This window comes from Manis pentadactyla, chromosome 3, assembly GCF_030020395.1.
Source record: "Manis pentadactyla isolate mManPen7 chromosome 3, mManPen7.hap1, whole genome shotgun sequence".
NCBI classification, from domain to species: domain Eukaryota; kingdom Metazoa; phylum Chordata; class Mammalia; order Pholidota; family Manidae; genus Manis; species Manis pentadactyla.
The window spans coordinates 5,088,833-5,114,662 of NC_080021.1; the positions used below are offsets into that span (position 1 = coordinate 5,088,833).

The 25,830-nt window shown below is 39.0% G+C and overlaps 1 protein-coding gene and 1 pseudogene across 3 annotated transcripts in view; one reads left to right on the forward strand and one right to left on the reverse strand.

Moving 5' to 3' along the window:
• Nucleotides 1-2,828: 2,828 nt before the first annotated feature.
• LOC118916530 (ankyrin repeat domain-containing protein 7-like) overlaps nt 2,829-25,830 on the reverse strand; it is a 51,281-nt gene continuing 28,279 nt past the window's right edge. Inside the window, exons 3-14 of one of the 3 annotated variants that reach the window (XM_057497716.1) lie at nt 22,795-22,909; nt 22,459-22,632; nt 16,985-17,091; nt 15,633-15,767; nt 13,533-13,588; nt 12,854-13,045; nt 10,531-10,559; nt 10,365-10,437; nt 8,305-8,333; nt 8,139-8,211; nt 6,036-6,336; nt 2,829-3,159 (exon numbers count right to left, since the gene is read on the reverse strand). In XM_057497716.1, coding sequence (XP_057353699.1) covers nt 6,329-6,336; nt 8,139-8,211; nt 8,305-8,333; nt 10,365-10,437; nt 10,531-10,559; nt 12,854-13,045; nt 13,533-13,588; nt 15,633-15,767; nt 16,985-17,091; nt 22,459-22,632; nt 22,795-22,909 — 991 coding nt within the window. In that variant the 3' untranslated portion in view covers nt 2,829-3,159; nt 6,036-6,328. Of the gene's footprint in view, nt 3,160-6,035; nt 6,337-8,138; nt 8,212-8,304; nt 8,334-10,364; nt 10,438-10,530; nt 10,560-12,853; nt 13,046-13,532; nt 13,589-15,632; nt 15,768-16,984; nt 17,092-21,506; nt 22,633-22,794; nt 22,910-25,830 lie in introns of those variants that run through there. The other 2 variants (XM_057497717.1, XR_008996105.1) reach the window with 2 other exon arrangements.
• On the forward strand, nt 4,035-5,392 carry LOC118916533 (N-chimaerin-like; annotated as a pseudogene).

Below are 25,830 nucleotides of genomic sequence, written 5' to 3' on the forward strand. Positions count from 1 at the left end.
TGTGATTCTGCTGCTGTTTTGTTCCTTCAGTTTTTCTTTTGTTCTTATATTCCACAGGTGAGTGAAATCATTTGGTATTTGTCTTTCTCCACTTGGCTTATTTCACTGAGCATAATACCCTCTAGCTCCATCCATGTTGTTGCAAATGGTAGGGTTTGTTTTCTTCTTAAGGCTGAGTAATATTCCATTGTGTATATGTACCACATCTTCTTTATCCATTCATCTAGTGATGGACACTTAGGTTGCTTCCATTTCTTGGCTATTGTAAATAGTGCTGTGATAAACATAGGGGTGCATCTGTCTTTTTCAAACTGGAGTGCTGCATTCTTAGGGAAAATTCCTAGAGGTGGGATTCCTGGGTCAAATGGTAAGTCTATTTTGAGCATTTTGAGGAACCTCCATATTGCTTTCCACAATGGTTGAACTAATTTACATTCCCACCAGCAGTGTAGGAGGGTTCCCCTTTCTCCACAACCTCACCAACATTTGTTGTTGTTTGTCTTTTGGATGGTAGCCATCCTTACTGGTGTGAGGTGATATCTCATTGTGGTTTTAATTTGCATTTCTCTGATAATTAGTGATGTGGAGCATCTTTTCATGTGTCTGTTGGCCATCTGAATTTCTTCTTTGGAGAACTGTCTGTTCAGCTCCTCTGCCCATTTTTTAATTGGATTATTTGCTTTTTGTTTGTTGAGGTGCATGAGCTCTTTATATATTTTGGATGTCAAGCCTTTATCGGATCTGTCATTTACGAATATATTCTCCCATCCAATGCTGTACTTTTATCTAGCATTTATGTTGTAACTTGTAACTGAAACCTTATACCTTTTTGTCCCCTTCACCTATTTCATCCATCCCATCATCCTTTGGATATGAGAAGTGATGCTGGAGTTCTTGTTTGCAGAGTCGAAGAATGAACTTAGCAAACATGCAAGGTAGGAGAGCCAGGGAGAGGCTTTTATTTAGAGATACAGTGAGAGGACAGAGCCTCCTGGCTTGGCACCAGGAGGGGACAAGAGAGTCCCTTTTTCATGTATTTTTCAATTTGCTTTGCTAATATTTTGTTGAGAATTTTTGAATCTATGTTTATCAAGGTATTGGTCTGTCATTTTTTTTTTTTTTTGCAGTGTCTTTGCTTGGTTTTGGTATTAGAGTGATGCTGGCCTCACAGAGTGAGTTTGGAAGTATTCCCTCCTCTTCTACTTTTTGGAAAACTTTGAGGATGGGTATTAGATCTTCTCTAAATGTTTGATAAAATTAAGCAGTGAAAGCCATCTTGTTCCAGGTGTTTCTTTCTTACATAGTTTTTTGATTACTAATTCAATTTCATTGCTGGTTCAATGAATTCTAATTCACTGATTACCAATTCAAATTCATTTTTTTTAGTATTCTCGAATAATTCTTTGTACTTCTGTGGTATCTGCAGTGATTTTTCCATTCTCATTTCTGATTCTGTTTATGTGTGTACACTCTCTTCTTGGAAAGTCTGGCTAGGGGTTATCTATTTGTTTATTTTCTCAAAGAATCAGCTGGTTTCATTGATTCTTACTGTTTTATTCTTTTTGATTTTATTTATTTCTTCTCTAATCTTAATTATGTCCCTTCTACTGACTCTGGGCCTCATTTGTTCTTCTTTTTCTAGTTTCATTAATTTCGAGTTTAGACTGTTCATCTGAATTTCTCTTCTTTCTTGAGGGAAGCCTGTATTGCAGTATACTTTTAGAACTGCCCTTACTGAGTCCCACCAATTTGGGGGTGTTGTTTTCAATTGTCTCCATATATTGCTAGATCTGTTTTAATTTAGTCATTGATCCATTGATTATTTAGGAGCATGTTGGTAAGCATCCATGTGTTTGTGGGGTTTTTTTTGTTTTCTTTGAATAATTTATTTCTAGTTTCATACCTTTGTGGTCTGAGAAGGTAGCTGGCATGTTTTTAATCTTCTGAATTTACTGAGGCTCTTCTTGTGGTCTACTATGTGACCTATTCTGGAAAATGTTCCAGGTGCACTTGAGAAGTATGTGTATCCTGCTGCTTTTGGGTAGAGTGTCCTTAGATGTCTGTTAGGTCCATCTGTTCTAATGTGTTGTTCAATGCCTCTGTCTCCTTATTTATTTTCTGTCTGGTTTATCTGTCCTTTGGAGTCTCCTAAAATGAATGCATTATATTCTATTTCCCCCTTTAATTCTGTTAGTATCCTTATTCCATCCCTGCCCCCAGAGCAGATCTCCATGGGGGGTGAGTTTAGCAGTCCTGGGCTTCTACTCCCTTCACTTTTAGTCTGTGTGTGTCTTTGGGTTTGAAGCAAGTCTCTTGTAGGCAGCATATAGATGGGTCTTGCTTTTTTATCCATTCTGTAACTCTATGTCTTTTGATTGGTGCATTCAATCCCTTTACATTTACGGTGATTATCGATAGATACGTACTTATTGCCATTGCAGGCTTTAGATTCGTGGTTACAGAAGGTTCAAGGGCAGCTTCTTTACTATTAACAGTCTAACTTGATTCACTCATTACAGTAGTTCAAACACAATCTAATGGTTCTTTTTTCTTTTGTTCTGGAGTGGCCAGTTGTGGGTTACTGTTCTCCCCAAGTGGCTGATTTCTCAGTATCTCCGAGTATTCTGCCCATCTTTGCTTTCCAACCTCTCTCATCACCAGAGCAGCAGGTAATGTGGGTTCCTGCCCCCAGAGCAGATGTCCATGGGGGGTGAGTTTAGCAGTCCTGGGCTTCTACTCCCTTCCTGCTCCATTTCTCTCTCCCTCGCCTGTGAGCTTGGGTTGGGGGTGGCCTTGGGTCCCGCCGGGTCGGGGCTTTGCTACTTTATCCCTCTCTGTGAGGTCTTCTCTTTTCCCCAGAAGGCAGTCTGTCGCAGTCTTCTTTAGGGTTGCTCTTTCAGGATTGGTTGTATTTGCTGTATTTTCGTGTTACATGTGGATTGGGGAGGAGGTTTCTGCCTCCGCTCTCTTGCCACCAGCCATCTTTTTCCCCTCCTTCAGATGAGTACATTTTTACATTTCTTTCAGATCATATCATTTTTCCTCAATATCTGTGCATATTCTTGTGATGTTTTCAAAATAGAGCTTGAGTTGGAGGTAACCCATCCGCAGACCCTAGAGGAGCAGCTATACAGGATTCAGATTCAAATTTGGCAGTAGCTGGAAAGAAAAAGAAAAACTTATACTCTTTGTATAAAATACTTCAGAGTTAACATGTATGAGTTAGTAAAAAAAGTTGGAAACTTTATGAGTGTCAAAAATGAAAAATATCTATATACAACTGCAGCACAAAATACAAGACTACTAGGAAATATAACTTGCGCATGGTTACACACAATTAATTCCTATTGTGGCTAAGTATCAGAGCTTGGTTTTCTTATTACAAGATGTAACTATACAATATAAAGATGACACAGTTCACTGTGACAACCATATGCTGTAAGCCAGAAAAACAGACAGGCAGTTCCCATACAGTCAGGTCTACCATGACAAGTATAAAACAGGGTGCTATTAGAACACACAGAGGGGGCATCCCAATTTTATGTCAGTATTGTCGGCCGTTTGGTGAAGGTGACATGTAAACTGATACCTGCAGGACAAGGGAAGGGTGTGCCAGGTAGAGTGAAGAAGCACCTATAAAGAGCTAGAGGTGAGGAAGAACATTTGTGGGACTGTAAGTAGTCCAGTTCGGCAACGTGCTAGAGCAAATGGGCTGCGTAGGGTAAGTAGCGAGAGATGAGACTGGAGGACTTGGCAAGCACCACATCTGATTTGGGTTTTTATTCCTTGCTAAGGTATTTGGAATTTTTTGTGAGAGAAAAACGGTAAAACCAATGACCAAGTCAATGGCTGGAGATTTAAATGTCACCCTTCAAGTGACACTTCTTCAAACTGTAATTGCCTATTAGTAGATGAGTCTTGGGTTTTTGGTTAAAATCACTACCAGAAACATGAGAAGCTGACAAAGCTCATGTGTTCTGAGAAGTGCAGGATGACAGTTCTATAGGAATAGCAGAAGTAAATCTGCATTGTAAAAAGAGAGGAGGCGCCGCAGCAGATCCTGTGGGAGACGAGCGTGCCCCACGGGGGCTCTGCGAGGCCGCCTCTCCCTCCGCCGGTACTGCGGCTCCGAGCCCCGCCCTCCTGCCTCCCGGGCCCGTGGCCCCGCCACGCCCTTCGGCTTCGGCTCCCTGCGCGGTGTGAGCGTGTCTGGCCCGGGCAGTGATCAGCGGTGGGCCAGCGCCTGCACAGTGGCCCTGACCCTGTTTGATGCGGTTGAGTATAGACCGCCTGTGTGGAAATCTCACTCGTGTCAGCTGCAACAGGAAGCCCCGCGTCCTCGAACAGTCACCTCTTCTAACGAGGTCGAACACAGACCAAAGCATTATGGGAGGGAGCTTCATAGCACGACCTCCCGAGAGGTAGCAGACCAGCTGTGGGGTGTGGCCGAAGGAGCCACCTCATTCGAGAGCCAGCGGCAGCCAGGGACCTACCTACACTTTGGCTTTAAATTGACATCACTTGTTAGAAGAGCAACTCTGAAAGAAAATAGGCCAATTCCAAATATGGAAAGGTTCACAATTTCAAGGTCCACACACTCGGAGGGCCACACTGGTGTGAGTACTGCGCCAACTTCACATGGGGCCTCACTGCTCAGGGAGTGAAGTGTGCAGATGGTGGTCTGAATGTTCATAAGCAGTGTTCCAAGATGGTCCCAAATGACTGAGCCAGACTCGAAACATGTCAAAAAAGTATACATCTGTGACCTCACAACACTTGTAAAAGTTCTTATCACTAAGCGGCCAATGGTGGTGGACATATGCATCAGGGAAATTGAATCTAGAGGCCTTAATTCTGAAGGGCTGTACCGAGTATCAGGATTCGTCAAGATGGCTTTTGACAGAGATGATGAGAAAGATATTTCTGTGAACAATGAAGATATCAACATTGTCACTGGTGCACTGAAACTGTACTTCAGGGATTTACCAATTCCGCTCATAACATATGACGCCTACCCTAATTCTATAGAGTCGGCCAAAATTATGATTCCCAACGAGCAGTTAGAAACCCTCCATGATGCACTGAAGGTGGTACTGCCGCCTGCTCACTGCGAAACCCTCCGGTACCTCCCGGCGCATCTGGCTGGAGAGAGCGACCCTCCATGAGAAGGAGAACCTTATCAACGCAGAGAACCTTGGAACTGTTTTTGGCCCAACCCTTATGAGCTCTCCAGAACTAGACGCAGTGGCTGCACTGAATGATTTACGGTATCAGAGACTGGTGGTACAGCTGCTTATCAAAAATGACATTATTTTAAATTTTGAGTTCAAAGGAAAAATGTTCTACAGATGAAGGAATGTTTTATAGTAATTTAATTGGCTCTTAGTGGGATTATTTTGCAGGGTGAATCTGTTGTGACTTCACTTTTGGGTTCCATGCCATTGGTTTCTGCTGCTTATATAAACACGAACTCAACTGGATAAAACAGCACCTCTGGCTGCTGCATAGCCGTAGACTTTAACATATGCCTACTTTCTCAAATGGTTTATTTCTGGTTTCTCTTAGTTCTCTAACACACTACTTCCTTTCCAGCGAAAAAGCAAAGTGTGTTTTCAGATTTGTTATTTCAGTAAATTATCCATGCCAATAAAAAAAGAACAATGTAGGAAATAAATAAATAATGAATGAATAAAAGAATCATTCTTATTTTAGTATTCATATAATCTAACAATTCAAATAACAATCTATAGTTAAAATATTTACACTGTAATCCAAGAGTATGGTATAATTTTTTAATCACAATTTTCTTTTCCTCTTGTCTTATACCCAACCAGTCTTAAAATTTTTAAATGACTGTCTAGTGGGAATCATTTGACCAATTTTGTGATAATGATGGAAACTGAAACATTTAAAGGGCGAAAGACATGCTACCATCCTTCCAAAATCTATAAAACCAACTGCTATAAGAAGAGGAAACAGAGAAAATGTATACATCCAAAATGTAACCTGCAGGACGATAAATTAGGGCACATTACCGATTAATAAATTAACCTGTAAAAACCAATCGACTTCTTTTAATTTTTCTGTTTCCTGTCTTGTTCCTTCTTCAATGTCCTGTCTGTACTGTTCCATATTGCTGTGTTCCAGAGAAATCACTGCCATGGGGGTTTTAAGGTTTCTGATTTCCTGTCTCAACGTTTTTTCAGACTTCTTTTCTTCTTCACATTTCTTTTTGGTTGCTTTCATAGACAACAGCTGTTGTCGAAGAACTTGATTTCTTTCAACTACTTGACATTCTAAAGATGAAACGTCCACTTTTGTTGAAAGATTAACAACCTACATGAATAAAATAATGGAGATAGGCAATGAAGAAGTTAGAGTGAGAACAGTCCAAGTCAAAGCCAGTTTTAAATTTTAAAATAAATTTAGTTATAATAAAATGTTACCCATAAAATAGTAGAGTCTTAGAACCCTGAAGCTGAATTACTCAGATAATCAAAAACAAAGATAAAACCATCAGGAGTCAAAATAATACACCCTGTACTGTCATTTTTGCCATATACAACACTTGCACTTGGTTTTATGCTCTTCTACCTTTTTTTTTATTGTTCGATGTCTTTACTCCATAAAGTTATTATTTCTATGTCACCTCTCAGTAGGAAAGTTCCCCCATCCTAACCCTTCATAATTTTAAAATCAGTGTAACATTTCCAAAAAGTCACAATTTTAGCGTAGGGAATGAACTCTCTCATTTCTCCTTTCCCAAATTAGTTTTCCTTGGTGTACCACGCTAGCCCTTCAAAAGAATTTTTGTGAGGCAACTATCTTACCAGAAAAATTGTCTTGAAAGTATGACAGCCAGTGCTTCCCTATTCAAATTAATTAAATAACCCAATTAAAAAACGGGCAGGGGATCTGAACAGACACTTCTCCAAAGAAGAAATTCAGATGGCCAACAGACACACGAAAAGATGCTCCTCATAGCTAATTATCATGGAAATGTAAACTAAAACCACAATGAGATATCACCTCACACCAGTTAGGACGGCAAACATCGAAAAGACCAGGAAGAACAAATGCTGGTGGGGATGCGGAGAAATGGGGAACCCTCCCACGCCGCTGGTGGGAATGTAAATTTGTTCAACCGTTGTGGAAAGCAGTATGGAAGTTCCTCCAAAAACTAATAACAGAACTACCATGTGACCCAGGAACTCCACTCCTAGGAAATTACCCAAAGAATACAAGTTCTCAGATTCAAAAACATACGCACCCCTATGCTTATCATGGCACTATTTGCAATAGCCAAGATATGGAGGCAACCTAGGTGTCCATCGGTAGGTGAATGGATGAAGATGATGTGCTACTTTTACACAATGGGATACTATTCAGCCATAAGAAGAGAACAAATCCTAACCATCTGCAACAGCAAGGATGGAGCGAGAGGGAGTTATGTTCAGTGAAGTAAGCCAGGCGGAGAAAGACAAGTATCAAATGACTTCACTCATCCGTGGAGTAAGAAAATAAACAAAAAACTGGAGGAACAAAACAGCAGTAGACTCACGGACACCAAGGATGCACTACCAGTTGCCAAAGGGAAAGGGACTGCGGAGGATGGGGTGGGAAGGGAGGGATAAGGGGGAAAAGGGGGCTTTTGGATTAGCACACATAATGTGGGCGGGGGGGTTCAGGGCATGAGGAAGGCAGTACAACACAGAGAAGACAAGTAGTGATTCCATAGCATCTCCCTAGGCTGACGGACAGTGACGGTAATGGGGTATGTGGGGGGACCTCATAATGGGGAGAGCCTGGTAACCATAATGTTGCTCCTGTAATCGTACATTAATGATACCAAAATTTTAAAAAGCAATACAGGGATTTCAAACTGGGAATGTCAGGGTATCAAAACATAAAAGTAGAAACTTCTAAGTTAAAGCTTTTGTTTTTAAAAATCTCCTTTTCAGATGTTTATGAGCCTTTTTTCCAAACATGGATACCAACAATGACATGTGCCTGATTTATGTAAAGCCCTTCAATTAAACTTAAAAAAGGAAACAGAATTAGGAATAAGAACACGTGTGAGCATTTAAAATATTTTAGTGTACTTCTTTTCACAGTTAAACATGTATTGCAAAACTTACCTGTGGTGGGTACTTGTGTCGCCTTGTCTACGACCGCTCTGCGGCAGGCAGTGTCTTCTGCTTCCGTGGCAGGCTGAACGGTGTTTGAAACAAAGTGAATAATAAATAACTTAGACTTCATACAGTCTGTGGTTAATTAACCAAGAAAAAATTATGTAAGTTTTACCTCGCGGTGATGATATTTTGCTCGACAACCTAAAAAGCAAAAGGGATAGATAGGTAATCAACGATACAGTAACAAGAAAGCCAACTATATATTCATGCAGATATACTGCTAAGCTGAATCCTCATGCTGGGCTTTGAGAATTATGACATTAGGTTTTGGTGCTTTTTGGTTTCGAGTGTTCAGGACAGCAACAGGACACAACTATGAATCCAGTGTAAATGCTGACGAAAAACACAGGACTATAAAGGTTCAACAAAAGATGCAGTTGAGATCTCAAAGGAAAAATAGTGTTTCAGATGAGTATGACTAACACAGAAGAAATGCACACACGTGCATGTGAACATGCTGACTGATGGGAAGAAAAGTGATCGTTAGTCAGAGGAACAATCCATGACCCGGAGGGCATGAACGTGAAAGCTGACGGTAGAATGCACCGACGTGTCTTTAATGCGATACAGCAGAGTCATTCTTCATACCCTTATGCTACCAGCATTTGTGAAATTCTTCCGTTTGTCCTGAAATTCAGGAAGTACACAGTTGTGATGGCGGTTCAGGGGAATGCCTTTCTCGGCAGAGAGAGTGTTATGCGCTGATCGGGTTGGATATACAGGTTGCAGAATGATAGTTTAAAAACTACTCTTTTCTTCTCATACCTGTGTGGCCTACTGATATGCCTACATTTCTTGCATCCTCTAGTTTAGCCATCTTTCAATTTCTTGATCCGCTCATGCGAGAAGGTATACATAAAAAACACCTCTAAGAGACAATGTATGATGTATAATGAGCTTATAATACTGAAATATGGCTACTGAAAAGGAAGAAAGAAATTTAATTGCTACTGAATTATTAGGTATCAAAAGTCTTTTATATTTCAAAATCAGTGTAACGGTTCCCAAAAGTCACAATTTTAGCATTTAGGGAATGAACTCTCTCATTTCTCCTTTCCCAAATTAGTTTTCCTTGGTGTACCTCGCTAGCCCTCAAAAGAATTTTTGTGAGGCAACGATCTTACCAGAAAAATTGTCTTGAAAGTATGACAGCCAGTGCTTCCCTATTCAAATTAATTAAATAACCCAATTAAAAAACGGGCAGAGGATCTGAACAGACACTTCTCCAAAGAAGAAATTCAGATGGCCAACAGACACATGAAAAGATGCTCCACATCGCTAATTATCAGGGAAATGCAAATTAAAACCACAATGAGATATCACCTCACACCAGTTAGGATGGCCAACATCGAAAAGACCAGGAACAACAAATGCTGGTGGGGATGTGGAGAAATGGGGAACCCTCCCACGCTGCTGGTGGGAATGTAAATTCGTTCAACCATTGTGGAAAGCAGTATGGAAGTTCCTCCAAAAACTAAAAACAGAACTACCATTGGACCCAGGAACTCCAATCCTAGGAAATGACCTGAAGAATCCAAGTTCTCAGATTCAAAACTCATACGCACCCCTATGCTTATCACGGCACTATTTGCAATAGCCAAGATATGGAGGCAACCTAGGTGTCCATCGGTAGGTGAATGGATGAAGATGATGTGCTACTTTTACACAATGGAATACTATTCAGCCACAAGAAGAGAACAAATCCTAACCATCTGCAACAGCAAGGATGGAGCGAGAGGGAGTTATGCTCAGTGAAGTAAGCCAGGTGGAGAAAGACAAGTATCAAATGACTTCACTCATCCGTGGAGTAAGAGAACTAACAAAAAACTGAGGGAACAAAACAGCAGCAGACTCACGGACACCAAGGATGGACTACCAGTTGCCAAAGGGAAAGGGACTGCGGAGGATGGGGTGGGAAGGGAGGGATAAGGGGGAAAAGAGGGCTTCTGGATTAGCACACATAATGTGGGCGGGGGGTTCGGGACATGGGGAAGGCAGTACAACACAGAGAAGACAAGTAGTGATCCTGTAGCATCTCACTAGGCTGATGGACAGGGACAGTAATGGCGTGTGTGGTGGGGAGCTGATAATGGGGGGAGCCTAGTAACCAAAATGTTCTTCATGTAATTGTAGATTAATGATACCAAAATAAAAATTAAAAAAAAAATTTACCTGCTGTGGGTACTTGTGTCGCCTTGTCTATGACCGTTCTGTAGCAGGCAGAGTCTCTTGCTTCCGTGGCAGGCTGAACGGTGTTTGAAACAAAGTGAATAATAAAGAACTTAGATTTTATACAGTCTCTGGTTAATTAATCAAGAAAAAATTATGTAAGTTTTACCTTGAGGTGATGATATTTTGCTCGACAACCTAAAAAGCAAAAGGGATAGATAGGTAATCAATGATACAGAAACAAGAAAGCCAACTATATATTAACGAAGATATAGTGCTAAGCTGAATCCTCATGCAGGGCTTTGAGAATTATGACATTAGGTTTTGGTGCTTTGTGGTTCTGAGTGTTTAGGAGAGCAACAGGACACAACTATGAATCCAGTGTAAATGCTGACGAAAAACACAGGACTATAAAGGTTCAACAAAAGATGCAGTTGAGATCTCAAAAGAAAGACAGTGTTTCAGATGAGTATAACTAACACAGAAGAAATGCACGCACGTGCATGTGAACACGCTGACTGATGGGAAGTGATCGTTAGTCAGAGGAACAATCCATGACCCGGAGGGCATGAACGTGAAAGCTGACGGTAGAATGCACCGACGTGTCTTTAATGCGATACAGCAGAGTCATTCTTCATACCCTTATGCTACCAGCATTTGTGAAATTCTTCCGTTTGTCCTGAAATTCAGGAAGTACACAGTTGTGATGGCGGTTCAGGGGAATGCCTTTCTCGGCAGAGAGAGTGTTATGCGCTGATCGGGTTGGATATACAGGTTGCAGAATGATAGTTTAAAAACTACTCTTTTCTTCTCATACCTGTGTGGCCTACTGATATGCCTACATTTCTTGCATCCTCTAGTTTAGCTATCTTTCAATTTCTTGGTCCACTCATGTGAGAAGGTATACATAAAAAACACCTCTAAGAGATAATGTATGATGTATAATGAGCTTATAATACTGAAATATGGCTACTGAAAAAGAAGAAAGAAATTTAATTGCTACTGAATTATTAAGTATCAAAAATCTTTTATATTTCAAAATCAGTGTAACGTTTCCCAAAAGTCACAATTTTAGCATTTAGGGAATGAACTCTCTCATTTCTCCTCTCCCAAATTAGTTTGCCTTGGTGTACCCTGCTAGCCCTCAAAAGAATTTTTGTGAGGCAACTATCTTACCAGAAAAATTGTCCTAAAAGAATAACAGCCAGTGCTTCCCTATTCAAATTAATTAAGTAACCCAATTAAAAAATGGGCAGGGGATCTGAACAGACACTTCTCCAAAGAAGAAACTCAGACGGCAACAGACACATGTAAAGATGCTCCACATCGCTAATTATCATTGAAATGCAAATTAAAGCCACAATGAGATATCACCTCACACCAGTTAGGATGGCCAACATCGAAAAGACCAGGAAGAACAAATGCTGGTGGGGATGCGGAGAAATGGGGAACCCTGCCACGCCGCTGGTGGGGATGTAAATTCGTTCAACTGTTGTGGAAAGCAGTATGGAAGCTCCTCCAAAAACTAAAAACAGACCTACCATGCGACCCAGTAACTTCCTCCTAGGAAATGACCCAAAGAATAAAAGTTCTCAGATTCAAAAATTCATATGCACCCCTATGTTTATCACGGCAGTATTTGCAATAGCCAAGATATGGAGGCAACCTAGGTGTCCATCGGTAGGTGAATGGATGAAGATGATGTGGTACTTATACAGAATGGAATACTATTCAGCCCTAATAAGAGAACAAATCCTGACCATTTGCAACAGCATGGATGGAGCGAGAGGGAATTATGCTCAGTGAAGTAAGCCAGGCAGGCAGAGAAAGACAAGTATCAAATGACTTCCCTCATCCGTGGAGTAAGAGAACAAAGAAAAAACTGAAGGAACAAAACAGCAGCAGACTCACAGAAACCAAGGATGGACTAACAGTTGCAAAAGGGAAAGGGACTGCGGAGGATGGGGTGGGAAGGGAGAGATAAGGGGGACAAGGGGGAAAAGGGGGCTTTTGTATTAGCACACATAATGTGGGCGGGGGGTGTGGGGCATGGGGAAGGCAGTACAGCACAGAGAAGATAAGTAGTGATTGTGTAGCATCTCACTAGGCTGATGGACGGGGACGGTAATGGGATGTGTGGTGGGGACCTCATAATGGGGGGAGCCTAGTAACCATAATGTTGCTCATGTAATCGTACATTAATGATACCAAAATTTTAAAAAGGAATACAGGGATTTCAAACTGGGAACGTCAGGGTATCAAAACATAGAAGTAGAAACTTCTAAATTAAAGCTTTTGTTTTTAAAAATCTCCTTTTCAAATGTTTATAAGCCTTTTTTTCAAACATGGATACTAACAATGACACGTGCCTTATTTATGTAAAGCCCTTCAGTTAAACTTAGAAAAAGAAACAGAATTAGTAGTAAGTACACTGCATTTCAAATATTTTAGTGTACTTCTTTTTAGAGTTAAACGCGTGTTGCAAAATTTACCTGCTCTGGATGTTTTTGTTGCCTTCTCTCCTATTGTCATATCGCTAAGAGAATCTTCTTCAGTGATAGTCTGAATGGGTTTTGAAACAAGGTACATAATAAATATGTTAGTTTTCATACACTCTGTGGTGAATAAATCAAGATAACAATATGTATGTTTTACCTCAAGGCGAGGATATTTCCCACGAGAACCTAAAAAGCAAAAGGGATATGTAATGAATGATAGATTAACAAGAAAGCCAACATGCTCACCCTTAGAAGAATTTTTGTGAAGCACCTATCTTACCAAAAAAATTATCTTCAAAAAATAACAGCCTGTGCTTCCCTATTCAATTGCATTTTTAATTTTTATAAGAAGTCCAATTTTTTATAATATGTAGAGGAAACATACAACATACTAACTTAAAAATTTTTTATTTACACAAAGATATCATATGGGATTTTAGGGTTCATAACTAAATAAATGAATTCCTTTTCAGTCAATTGAAATAAACACCTTCTCAGATTTTAAATTACATTAGCTTCATAGATAATTCTGAATATTGGACTATGAAGAAATAAAAAATATACATGCAACTTTCATAGTTTTTCTTCATTGATCTTTCACTGTCAAAACTCCTTTATTCTTACTTTATCTATGGTACGACCACCAAGAGTAATTCACGAGCTCAACTCTTACCTGGAGAAGATTTTCGTTTATTTTGAGAATTTTTAATTCCTTTGTCCACTTTGTACCTATCAATTAGTAGGCAAATGTTATGTGTTAAAAAGGTTATAAATAATATTACTATTTTAATAGTGATATGAAAAACATTTACCAAATATATTAAATTTTTAAGAGTATTTTGGATAATAACAGAGCTAGTATGAAAACCTTAATTAGCCCCTATAGTCTAAATTTGTAAGTTTTACAAGCTTTTTATTAAGAAAATAATTAAAGAAGATAAACAGTAAGATAGTAAGGTGGACCAGTCATGAATTGAGGGCACTGTAGCTCAGTAAGTGAATCAGTTAGCTTGCCATACAGATGTGTCTTGAACTCAGAAGGCCTAGCTCTATAACCAACAGCTATTTGTTCTTGGATAAACTGCTTCTCTTCAATTCAAAATCTTGCTCTAGAAAGTAGGCGTCTTGCCACCTTATTTTACAATGTTGTTGGAAGGGTTTAATGAGCCAGTATACCCCTAAAATGTTCAGAAGCACACTCAAGCAATGGAATACACTTTGCTCTTCAACTTGAAACTATTTTGGAGTACAAAATAAAACCCAGTGTGTGTTTTCACACATTCTAATAAGTTAGGTGCGGTGTTCAGAAAATGTTATTATTTTGGTTATTAGCTGTTCTTTTTTTGTGGCATCTCAGTTATTATAAAATTACATATATCACCTCATTAAATTAGATGACAGTTCTGTCCCCTATCATTGTAGCTAGTCACACCAAGAGCAGAAAACTACTAGAAGTCAAAATCTGGCTTTGACTGCTACTATTCCTTTTCCATCTACTCAAACTCTGAACCAGACCTTTATTTGAATGATGCTTCATCTCCATGTCATCTCCAGCTGACTTGGAAGACTGACCCCTACTCTTGTATGTGTGGATTCTGATGAGCATGGATGGGGCTTAGCTCTCCTAATGCCAAGTAACCTACTTGAGATTCAGAGATTCCTCCTGAATGGCTCACTTTCTTGTGAGGCAGAATCTGAAAGTATTTTGAAACCTGAAATCCACTCACGTCACTTGGGAGATTTACATTATTATGGAAAACAGACCACCACTTAAGGAGCCAACCTTAATTATGGAATCTCAGGCAAATTTGTGCCCACTATTATTGGCAGGGCGATATGGGGTGTTCCATGACCTACGAAAGCTCCACAGGATCTTAAGCACCCTGCGGGTACAGAGCTTTCTAGGAGAAAGGCAAGTCTAATCTTTTCCTGCAGCATTATTTGAACCTCTCTGCTAATATCTGCAGCTAATGGCCTCGCCTAGTATCTGCAAACAGGACAATATCCTTAAAGGGTGACTCATTGTGAAGATCTCAGCTAGGAGGCGGGCCCTCCATGAGGCTCTTGAGGGTGTGCGGAGAAGTGCGTGACTGGAGGTAGCAGGCCCAGCGGCCAGAACAGGGCACTCCTGTTCTGGGACAGTGGCTGAACATACAAGCATATGTATGCCGGCACAAAGAAGGTGTAGCATTTCTCATCTAAGTGTGGATCACCACGAAGACAGGAATCTAGAATGGCAAGGATATCCTGGGAGCAAAGGTCAATCAGGGCTGCCTGCAGGGCCATTTCAGTAGCAACGCTGCAGCAGTACAAGCAGTGGAAACAACAGAATGTAGATTGTCCTTTTTCTCCCCCTTCAAGTGACTCATGAAAGAGCACTGTCTCTTTGGTCTTAGGGAAACCCTGAGGTTCTTGGAAAATTCCAGGGGAGAGTATAGGTGATAGTCCCCAGGGAAAAAGCACAGGATTTCCTGCTATCCTGAACATGTCCAGGTAACATTAGAAAAATCAGAGATGTGACATTATTTGTGCCCCATGTATAGCAGTTATACCTGGAATTAAATGGATAACGTTATGTCGTAAAAGCAGGCACCACTGCTACTGCTAGTCCAGCTTGTTGCTGGGTTTCTGGCGGATGACGTGGACTAACTCACTGCCATTCCAAAACTGCCTGAACCAAACTATGAAATCTCACCTGTTACATATTGAGTAACAGTTAAATCATTTTAAACCTCCGTTGAGTGGTAGCTAGCATTTCAATGTAAATACTTACATATTAAAACCTCTACTATGAGTATACTCTGCTCCAGTCCATCCATGGGTATCCTGAGAAAGGACATCAATCTCTTCCTGAAGAAGGTTGACTATATCTGTTGATCCATTATCTATAGCAAGCACGAGTGCTGTTCTAAAATTGGACAGAGAAATAACTTCACCCTTAGGAACTTTGTTACTTAAATAGCTAACCTGATACACTTTACCAAGTTAAAATCCTGCCTGTCTGTGTAGAACTGACCATTCACTTGCTCAAGGGTTCATCTTTGTAAATTACCTCCAAAACTAAAAGGAAGCCTTTTATCCCAATTGGCTGTTATGTAGTAGAAGTCGCTACTTTAAAGTCCTCTGGTGGACAAGAAACTATGGTGAGGTCACTTATCTGACGTAGGTGATTTAAATGAAAAATTCCCCGTTTCTTCCTTAGTCTGATATATTATACTTCAAAAAGACAGGGATCAGATACGTTAAAGCTATTTGCAGCCTTATAACAATAATAATAGTAATGGTAATTCTCATAGTTGCAGTTAAGATGCTAAGTATGTGCTAGGCACTATATTAAATGCTGTATCTATAATGTTACTTATATACAACCACACTTGAAGGATATATTAACATCCTCTTTTTCATATCAAGAAACATACTGGTGCTAAGTAATGTTCCCAAGGGCACACACCTAGCAAGCAGGAAAGCTAGGAATTACACCCAGTCTTGTGAGAATCTAAAGCCCAACCTCTTTTCTCTGTATCACCCTCCTATGACTTGTCTTCAGTAAATGGGAAGTTTGTTCACTTAAAGCTATCTTTCTTCCTTCTACCATACCAATGAAAAATAAAAACATCAAAGTATACTAGAAATGAAAAAAGGATAAAAATTGATGCGCCCACAGAATCTGGTCATAGTCATTAACAGCCACAGGAGCAACCTACTAACATCAGTACTCTTTAAAGAAAGCAACTTAAAGCAAAGACACATCCAAAAGACAAAAATCGATCCCTCATTATGCTTAACAAGCATCTTTTAGGGAAAAATACATGTAAAGGAGAGGTCAAAAATACTATAAAAGGGTTAAGATCAAAACTGTATCTTTAAACTAAAGAATCTGTACTTTATAAATCCAACATGAAAACCACCTTTTAGCTAATCTAAAAATCATGAGCAAAAAAATCAGATTGCAAATGTCATTGGCCAATATTATAAAAGAACCCTGCTCTGTACACTGTTGCCTAGTCAGTCATTGCTTTTCTACTAACGATGTGTTGATATTTTCCACTACATCATTATCAATTAATCATCTGATGTTTATCACGACGCTAGAGCAATATAAGGTTTAAAAAAATAATACTGTACCTTTCATAATTATCAACAGCATGTACATCTGCTCCTTCACTTAGTAAATACTCTGTCATTTTATAATTTCTTCGACTTACAGCAAGCAAAAGCGGTGTGAAGCCTTCCTGTAGAACAGCAAAAAGTTTATCATTTACAAAATTACATATTTCTCAACTGAATTAAACACTAATGAAAGATCCTCTGCCTTTAAACATATAATATAAAAGGAAAATAAAAAGTGACCCCTCCTCCTCAGTCCTCAGTCCCCACCTGCCGCTCTTTCTCTGGAAATGCCCGTCCCCCACACCCTTCAACCTGCAAAGTCACTCTCCAAAACTCACTTCAAACCCTGAAGTCTTCCGGGAAGCCTTTGCTTCCATCGCAGTACTGACCAGTGGTGCGCTGTGCTTGCCGTACTGCTTCCCATCTGAACCAAGAGTTGCTCGAGGGCAGGGGCTATTTCCTAATCTCTTCATACATCCAAGCTTTAAAATGTAGTAGGAAGTGCTTTAACTATTTTTACGGAGTTAATAACCTAAGTGATTCTCTCTAGGGTAGTGTTTCTTACAATAATTATTCCAAAGAATATGTACTTTACCAAAAGTTAATGACTATGCTCCAGTGAAAAGATTCCATGATCTATATTTGAGAAATATTTTTAAACTGTGCTTTAGATGTCTAGTCCTAAAGAAATCTGTTTAACTTTGCTTACTCTCTCTCTCTGCCTAATACTTCTTTGTTGCAAACACTAACATTTGAGGAATTAGTGTTTCAGGGATACAGTTTTGACAGCTTTCCAGTAAAAAAGGTTTCCCTCGTGTATACAAAATTGCTTGATTCTCTTCTATCAATGGTGTCAGGTTCCTGGATGTTAATGTCAGGCACTGCTGCTTCAAATGGGTCACCAGGAAATGGGCTCTGAATTAAGAGACAGGCTTCATATGAAACTGGATTGCTTATTAGTAAGTGGTCCATGGGTTTTGTCCTATTGTAAGAAGATAGTTTTATCTTTGCTGTTAGTAAGCTCAATATGAAATTTTAATCTCAATTGTAATGATAACCCTGGGACCCTCCATTTTTTAAAAAAAAGTTTCTATTCTGGTTTCCATTTTAATTGTTACTTAAAATTATATTCCAGGAAAAATATGAATCAGAAATAAAAATATAATGGCTTATCAATAAAACTTCTAATACTGATCTAGATGGATTATTTGTAGCATAATGGAAGTTACTAAATCACTTGCACTTTTAGGGAACAATGCTGAGGAGAAAGATATTATTGTCTGCACTATACATAACCTAACTGACTGTAACCACCATCAACTTCATCAGGCTTGTAGACGTTCCAATGGGAGTAAGATTAACTATAGTGCATGTAAAAAGTTATTTTAAAAACCACTTATAAATTCTAACTTAAAAATTCAATCCTGTTCCTGAGATCAATATAAAATGTCAAGTCTACATTGTAAATTAATACAGACCATGTTGAAAATCTTGAAATTTTTATATACCATAAAATAGTGTGACCTCAAACTGTAACCTTCATTGCGTACAGAGGCAAAGTAGGTGACTCAAGGAAGTGAAGACCCCAGGTGGGGACAGGAGAACAGAAAAAGGGGCAGCCCTCTGCACAGCACACCTCACAGCAGGAAGGGCTCCATATTCCAGATGACTCTTTAGGAGAAGCCTGAAGCCCAGATTTCTGCATGAGTCTCCTACATTTTAAATATTGACTCAATTTATGGGGGCAAACTAAATGTATTCAGGGGCCACAGTTAGTCCACAGCCCATTTGTATTTCGTATTTGTTACATTTTCCAGTGGTTGTATATAAAGCAAGTATGTGTATGCAAAAATCTTCCCTTTCTTTAGTATCATATGGTGTACCAAAAAATTGGGCCCTAACATATAATAAAAATTGCCATTAAGATTCATAATACCCAGAAATAGGAACCCTCCTACACTGTTAGTGGGACTGCAAATTGGTACAACCACTGTGGAAAGCAGTATGGAGGTTCCTCAAAAAACTAAAAATAGAAATACCATTTGACCCAGTAATTCCACTCCTAGGAATTTACCTGAACAAAACAAAATCCCTGATTCAAAAACATATATGCACCCCTATGTTTATTGCCACACTGTTTGCAATATCCAAGATATGGAAGCAACCTAAGCACCCACCAGTAGATGACTGGATAAAGAAGATGTGGTATATATACACAATGGAGTATTATTTTGCTCTAAAAAGAAAATCCTTCCATTTGCAACAACATGGATGCATCTTGAGGGTATTATGCTCAGGGAAATAAGCCACGTGGAGAAAGACAAATACTGTATGATTTCATTTATTTGTGGAATATAAAAGCAAAGCAAAACAAAAAGAGCAGAACAGCATCAGACTCAGAAACACTGAGAAGTGACTAGTGGTCACCTACGGGGAGGGGACTGGGCAGGGGCAGTGGAGGGAGGACGAGGGGGACTGCTGGGCCGCTGTGATGTACATTTGATTTAAAAAAATTCATAATGCCATCTGAAATACTTTTTCCAATGCTTATGAAAGTCACAATCTATTTGTATTTACTTCTCCTAGATTGTTAATCAAATGGATAACTAGTTCATAGGACTGCTGAAACTAAACCATTAAAACACACTTCCCATCTCTATTGTCACTAAAACTACATGGATTTTGATGTTTAAAATTACACTTCTAATTATGCTAGGGCTCTATGAATTTAACAGACATACTGAGACAGTCTATCACACAGCTTCAGCTAAAAAGAAGGTCTATGATTTACTACTATTGCAATCGGAGAACCCTGCTTGTGATAACCAATTTGTTCACCTAATGACTTGAATGATACCAAAAGATGCAAAATCCTTCAAGTCAGCCTCTACTTACTAAAAAACTACCCAGAGGCAAACTACTGAAGACTCTCTGAGTGCCAGGGAATGATGACTTATGGCTGGAAGAAAAAACGTGTTTTTCTTTAAGCCAACAGATATCACCAGTAATATTCTTTTTTAACTTCTCAGCCACAGAGGTAGGGCCGGATGGAAGTCAGGCTAACACTGTCGGAAAGCAGAGAACTGGAGGAAGTAGCAACCTGTCAAGTTCCAACTCCTCTATAGATTTCTTAAGTTTGTGAGATCTGCAAATTTATATATTACACTTATCCATTCAGTAGTTCTTAAGCAAGAGCTGTATCAGCACCTCGTGGAACTATTTCCAAATATATGTGTCCAGGCCTTAAGGACTTAAGTCAAAATCTTCAGGGGACAGCCTAGGTTTTTCAAGATTTTTTTCTAAGTTTCCCAGGCAATTCAATTCACCAGCACAATCCTAGCTGAGCGCTGGCGCACTGGACAATCCCGTCAGTCTCACGTCTCATATATATGGTCAATTCCTGCTATCACTTGAGGACTTTGCCAAAGAAAGGAAAGCCCAAGAGATGAGTCACTTAGCAAAACTGCATTGAATTTTCCTGGGTGGGGGCAGAACAGGGACTTGTAAGGAAACCCAAAATGTAACAGTTTCATTATTCATAAACTCCTCCCTTCCCATCAAGATGTTCTAGACTGGAAGGCAGAGTTTAGACTCTCATCTACGTGGCTGTTTCTGCAAGAACAGGACTATCGCTTCCTTACGTCTTCTTCCCTTGTTTCCCACTTCACCACCACCTGTTCCCTGCCGGTCTGGTTCCTCAGTCCTTCTAATGTCGATCTCTAAGCAAGTTTACAACTCATTCATCCTCTTTCCCAAACTAACAATTATTTTCCCCCAAGGCTGAAGACATCTCACCTAAACAGAGTAAAACAAGGAAGGAAAAAGCAAACATAAAAAAACCTCTTCTTGTTATTTCCCCTCACATGCCAAAATTCCAAATCGGCCTGCATATTTCTGTTTGCTCTCTCCTTTTCCCTTTCCTTTTTCCCTCTCAGGCTTTAGCCAATGAAAGAGGAATCACTTTTATATTAAGTCACTTTTTTTAATAAAATAGGAACTTGTCAACAGCAGCCACAATTTCATATTATAAAATGCATTTGTTTTGTTTGGGTTTTAGATAAAGCCTGTTTCCAAGGCAAACTTGCCTTTCCTGTGCTGCTTTACACTAATTAGTAAAAAACCTGGATGGGGAAAAAAATATTTGAAAGAAAACCTGTACTTCAACAAATTCAATGTTTTCACAAACATTTGCCATAAATACACGCAAGAAAGCTGTACTCTAATGCCTCCTTAGAAGAGCCATTATTTTTATTATTTTATTTTATTTTTTTTTATTGAAGGGTAATTGACAACAGTATTACATTACATTAGTTTCAGGTGTACAACACAGTGATTCAACATTTATATACAAGATAATTCTAGGTACCAGCTATCACCATACCAAGTTGTTACAATATTTTGACTATATTCCTTATGCTATACATTACATCCCGGTTACTTATTTATTTTACAATTGGAAGTGTGTTTATATATATATATATATATATATATATATATATATATATATATATTTTGTGAGGGCATCTCTCATATTTATTGATCAAATAGTTGTTAACCACAATAAATTTCTGTATGGGGGGTCAATACTCAATGCACAATCATTAATCCACCCCAAGCCTAATTTTCGTCAGTAGAAGAGCCATTATTTTAAGTGAAATCTTAAGATAGTTATTTCAAAATATTTTCAGTCAGGAAATGCTTGATTTTCCAAATATGTAAAATTGACCCTAACTATATTAACCTGTCGGGGCTGCAGCATGGGAAGTAATGCACGGCCAGAAGAGAAAGCAGGCCGAGGAGCTTCACCATCACCCGCTCCCCACACCCAGCGACAAGCCGGCAAGGAGCTGCATGAGGCTGAGCAGGAGCTGCTCTCTGATGTGAGAAACCCTAAGGTGGTACATGGCTGGCAGAGCAGCTGCCAGCACAAGGGAATGGCCCTGCTGATGTCAGGACAGGACCCAAACCCCTCACCCGGATCTTCAGAGCCCTGGGGTCTGCCACTTCCGCATCCCACATGCACTCAACCCAGCTCCTCTGGCCTGGTACCAGTTCTCCACCTCTCCTCCCACCCATCCCCAGCAGCACCCATTTCCTAAGGCTCTGCTGAGAAGCCAGCCTCCACCATCTCCTCACACCCCCTCAGCCTCCAGTCCTTTGTGGGCTCTGAGCCTATCACCCCCTTCCAGGCACTCAAGGGAAGGTCCTCCTCCTGGGGAAAAGGGGGGCCAGGAGACTGTTCTGCCCTCTGTGTGGGCAGCCTTTCTCTCGCCCTCCCTGACTTGGCTTTGGAGGTGTTTCCACCATGACAGGGCCCGATGTACAGTATGCAGTATACATATATGTATATTAAAATTTTCTAAACTTTTGCAGTGTCTACATATACACATACAGATGTGTATATAAAAGAATTTTACACATCTGTGGCTCCTAAAGAAATTAAAAACATGTTATTCAAATATTTGTAAATAAAGCTGGTGGATGCATACCTTGTTGCTTGCCTCGATGTCTGCGGTGTGCTCAAGGAGCCGTGCCGCTGTTGTTACATGCTCACCACAAGCTGCATAGTGGAGGGCGGTGTTGCCATAGACGTCACTCACATTGGGATCCGCACCATAGTCTAAAAGAATACGTGCGCAGTCCTCTTGATGGCATTGCACAGCCTGTAGGTATTACACAAAGAAACACACTATAAATTCTAGGATTTCAAAGTAGACACTCCATAGGTTTCACCAGTGAGTTATATTTAAATGAGATAAATTCATTTCTCTTCTCAGCTATTACATCAAATCCATCTCAGGCTGGCATCGACAGCTCCTACATACCTTAATCAGGGGTGTCCTCTCGAGGTTGTCACAGAGGTTAAGCTTACAATTCCTCTCTACCAGGACAGTTACCACTTCTGCATGGCCGTTGGCGCAGGCCAAATGCAGAGCAGTCCTAGGAAAGTGAGAGGACTTGTTAGGAAATTACAATGCACTCTTCTCAAAACATACAATTATTCATGTAATTGTAAACATTAAAGAGCATGTTATTCATATGTCTTCAAAACAAAAATATACTTTTTCTGGAGAAGGTACAATTATTTATCAGCCTTATTACTCACCACATTAATGAAAGTGCAGTCTGTTTGCTAGAAAGAGCATGACCTTGGGATTCGGCTCACCTTAGGTTTGAATCCTACACTTTAGTGATCACTTGGCCTTTCAGTGCCTCAATTTCCACATCAACATAATAGGGATAAAAATAAGTTATCTCATGGGATGCTACTGTTATGTTTAAATAAGAATCTATGCTAAGTGCTTTAGAAGAGTTCCTAGCACAAACAGCAGGTCAGCAATTGTTACACTACTGTTATAATTATTACTATTACTACTCCTTTACAAAGAGAATCCAATTTAGTAAAATAATATAATTATGCCTACTTTGCAAAATGTTTTAAGGATTAGAGAAAACACTGTATCTTAAAGATTTTAAGATTTTCATTTTCTCACATTTTAACATCTCACATTGGAATGCAACTATAATTCATAATATCTGACAACTCTAATTGGCAGCATTTTAAAAAATTTCTTATTGGTGCATAAAATAGTACAGCATCAGACAATACATTGTGAATTATGTTAAATAAAATAATCGTACACACAACAGATCTACTGCAGTTCATATGCTTGATTTAAATAAGTTTTAGTTCTCAAAAGCATTATGAGATAAAGCAGAAATTTTAAAAAAATAATTATTTTGATTTTCATGAAACTTTGAAGCCAAAGGAAACTCAGGAATCAAGTGATAAGGATAGCTGGTTTTATTCAATATTTAGATTTACAGGTTGTAAGAAAATTAGATATGATCCCTTTAGAACTGAATACTATTATAAACATTCAAGAAGGCAGGTAAAGGTTATCTTTTACAATTTTGTATGATCAGAAGTGCTTTTGTTTGAAAGGCAGGAGGAAAAGCTTCAGTTGAGATGACATCCTAACTCTTCGATTCAAAATTGTTCATCTTGCTCATACTGGGCAACATGAACTTTTTAAGAATGAAAGAATCTGAGTAGAATTTGTTTGCTGTTGGAGAGGTCAGTATTTTTAAAGAAAACTTTTATAAAGGCAATACTTTTACAGTAGCTATTTTTGATTTTTGTTTTCCTAAGGAATGACTAAAATTTTCTAGACTATCACAATAGTAACAGTCATCCTTTGTATTTACTATTTTTATTTTCACAAGGATGCAACTAAAATAATTGGTCTATAATTGTTTACATAAATTTAATAAAGCTACATATAAAAACATGTATATAATTAAACATATACATAATAAAATCTACTGGCACAGGTAAAAAGATTTTTCATTTCTGAAGAAGCTAAAAGTTGTCAGAAGATACCAATCCTCAAAAACATTTTTAAAAAATAGGGGTTTTTTTTGGTATCAGTTATCTACAATTACATGAGGAACATTATGTTTACTAGGCTCCCCGCTTCACCAAGTCCCCCACAAACCCCACGACAGTCACTGTCCATCAGCATAGTAAGATGCTGTAGAATCACTACTTGTCCTCTCTGTGTTGCACAGCCCTCCCCATGCCTCCCCCCAGATTATACATGCTAATCATAATGCCCCTTTTCTTTCCACCCCCCTTATCCCTCCCTTCCCACCCATCCTCCGCAGTCCCTTTCCCTTTGGTAACTGTTAGTTCATTCTTGGATTCTGTGAGTCTGCTGCTGTTTTGTTCCTTCAGTTTTTTCTTTGTTCTTATACTCCACAGATGAGTGAAATCATTTGGTACTTGTCTTTCTCCACCTGGCTTATTTCACTGAGCATAATACCCTCTAACTCCATCCATGTTGTTGCAAATGGTAGGATTTGTTTTCTTATGGCTGAATAATATTCCATTGTGTATATGTACCATGTCTTCTTTATCCATTCATCTACTGATGGACACTTAGGTTGCTTCCATTTCTTGGCTATTGTAAATAGTGCTGCGATAAACAGAGGGGTGCATCTGTCTTTTTCAAACTGGGCTGTTGTATTCTTAGGGTAAATTCCTAGAAACGGAATTCCCGGGTCAAATGGTATTTCTAAAAAGAGTTATTTTTTATCTGTGTGAGAGTCATACTCCTGCACTCCCCCAGAATTACTTCATTAATAATAAACTTCCACTATAATTTTTATATATGTTCATTGTAGAACTCAGATTTTTTAAAAAGAAAAAGAAAAATACACTGGTACTATAAATTCCATCTGGAACTTCTTTTTGTAGGATATAAATCTGGCTAGTTTTCTCCACATAATTAGCAGGTATTTCTCCATCATTTATGATTCAGCTTTTCCTACTGATATGAAATGTTATCAGAATCAAGTTCTGAGTCTTATATATATATATATGTGGGGATTTGGTCACTTTCCATTCTGTTCTATTCATTTATCTGTCTTTTCAGCTGTTAGTAACTCAACATTCTGAAAATAGCACATTTTGATATCTAGAAGGACAAATCTTTAATATAAGTTTCCTAAATTTCATCACAGCAATAAAAGAGGGACAGCATATGGAACCCCCAATTTTTAAAACCATGATTATTTTATTTGGTTTATGTGAAATTAATAAATATAAGAAGAACACACATTTGAGAAAATGAATCTTCCTATTTAACAGAGATTTTCCCACTTCAAAATTCCTTCCCCAGGTCTATCAGTTAATAACAGATCTATACACAGGTGTGCCACCTGTATAAAATGGGTGGATATTGGATTTAGCCCAAAGAATTTTTACAAGTTGACACATTACAAAAGTTTTCATTTTTCTCATTATGTACTATGCACTTTTATGCAGTATTTTTGTTAGGCACTTTTTTATTCCATTA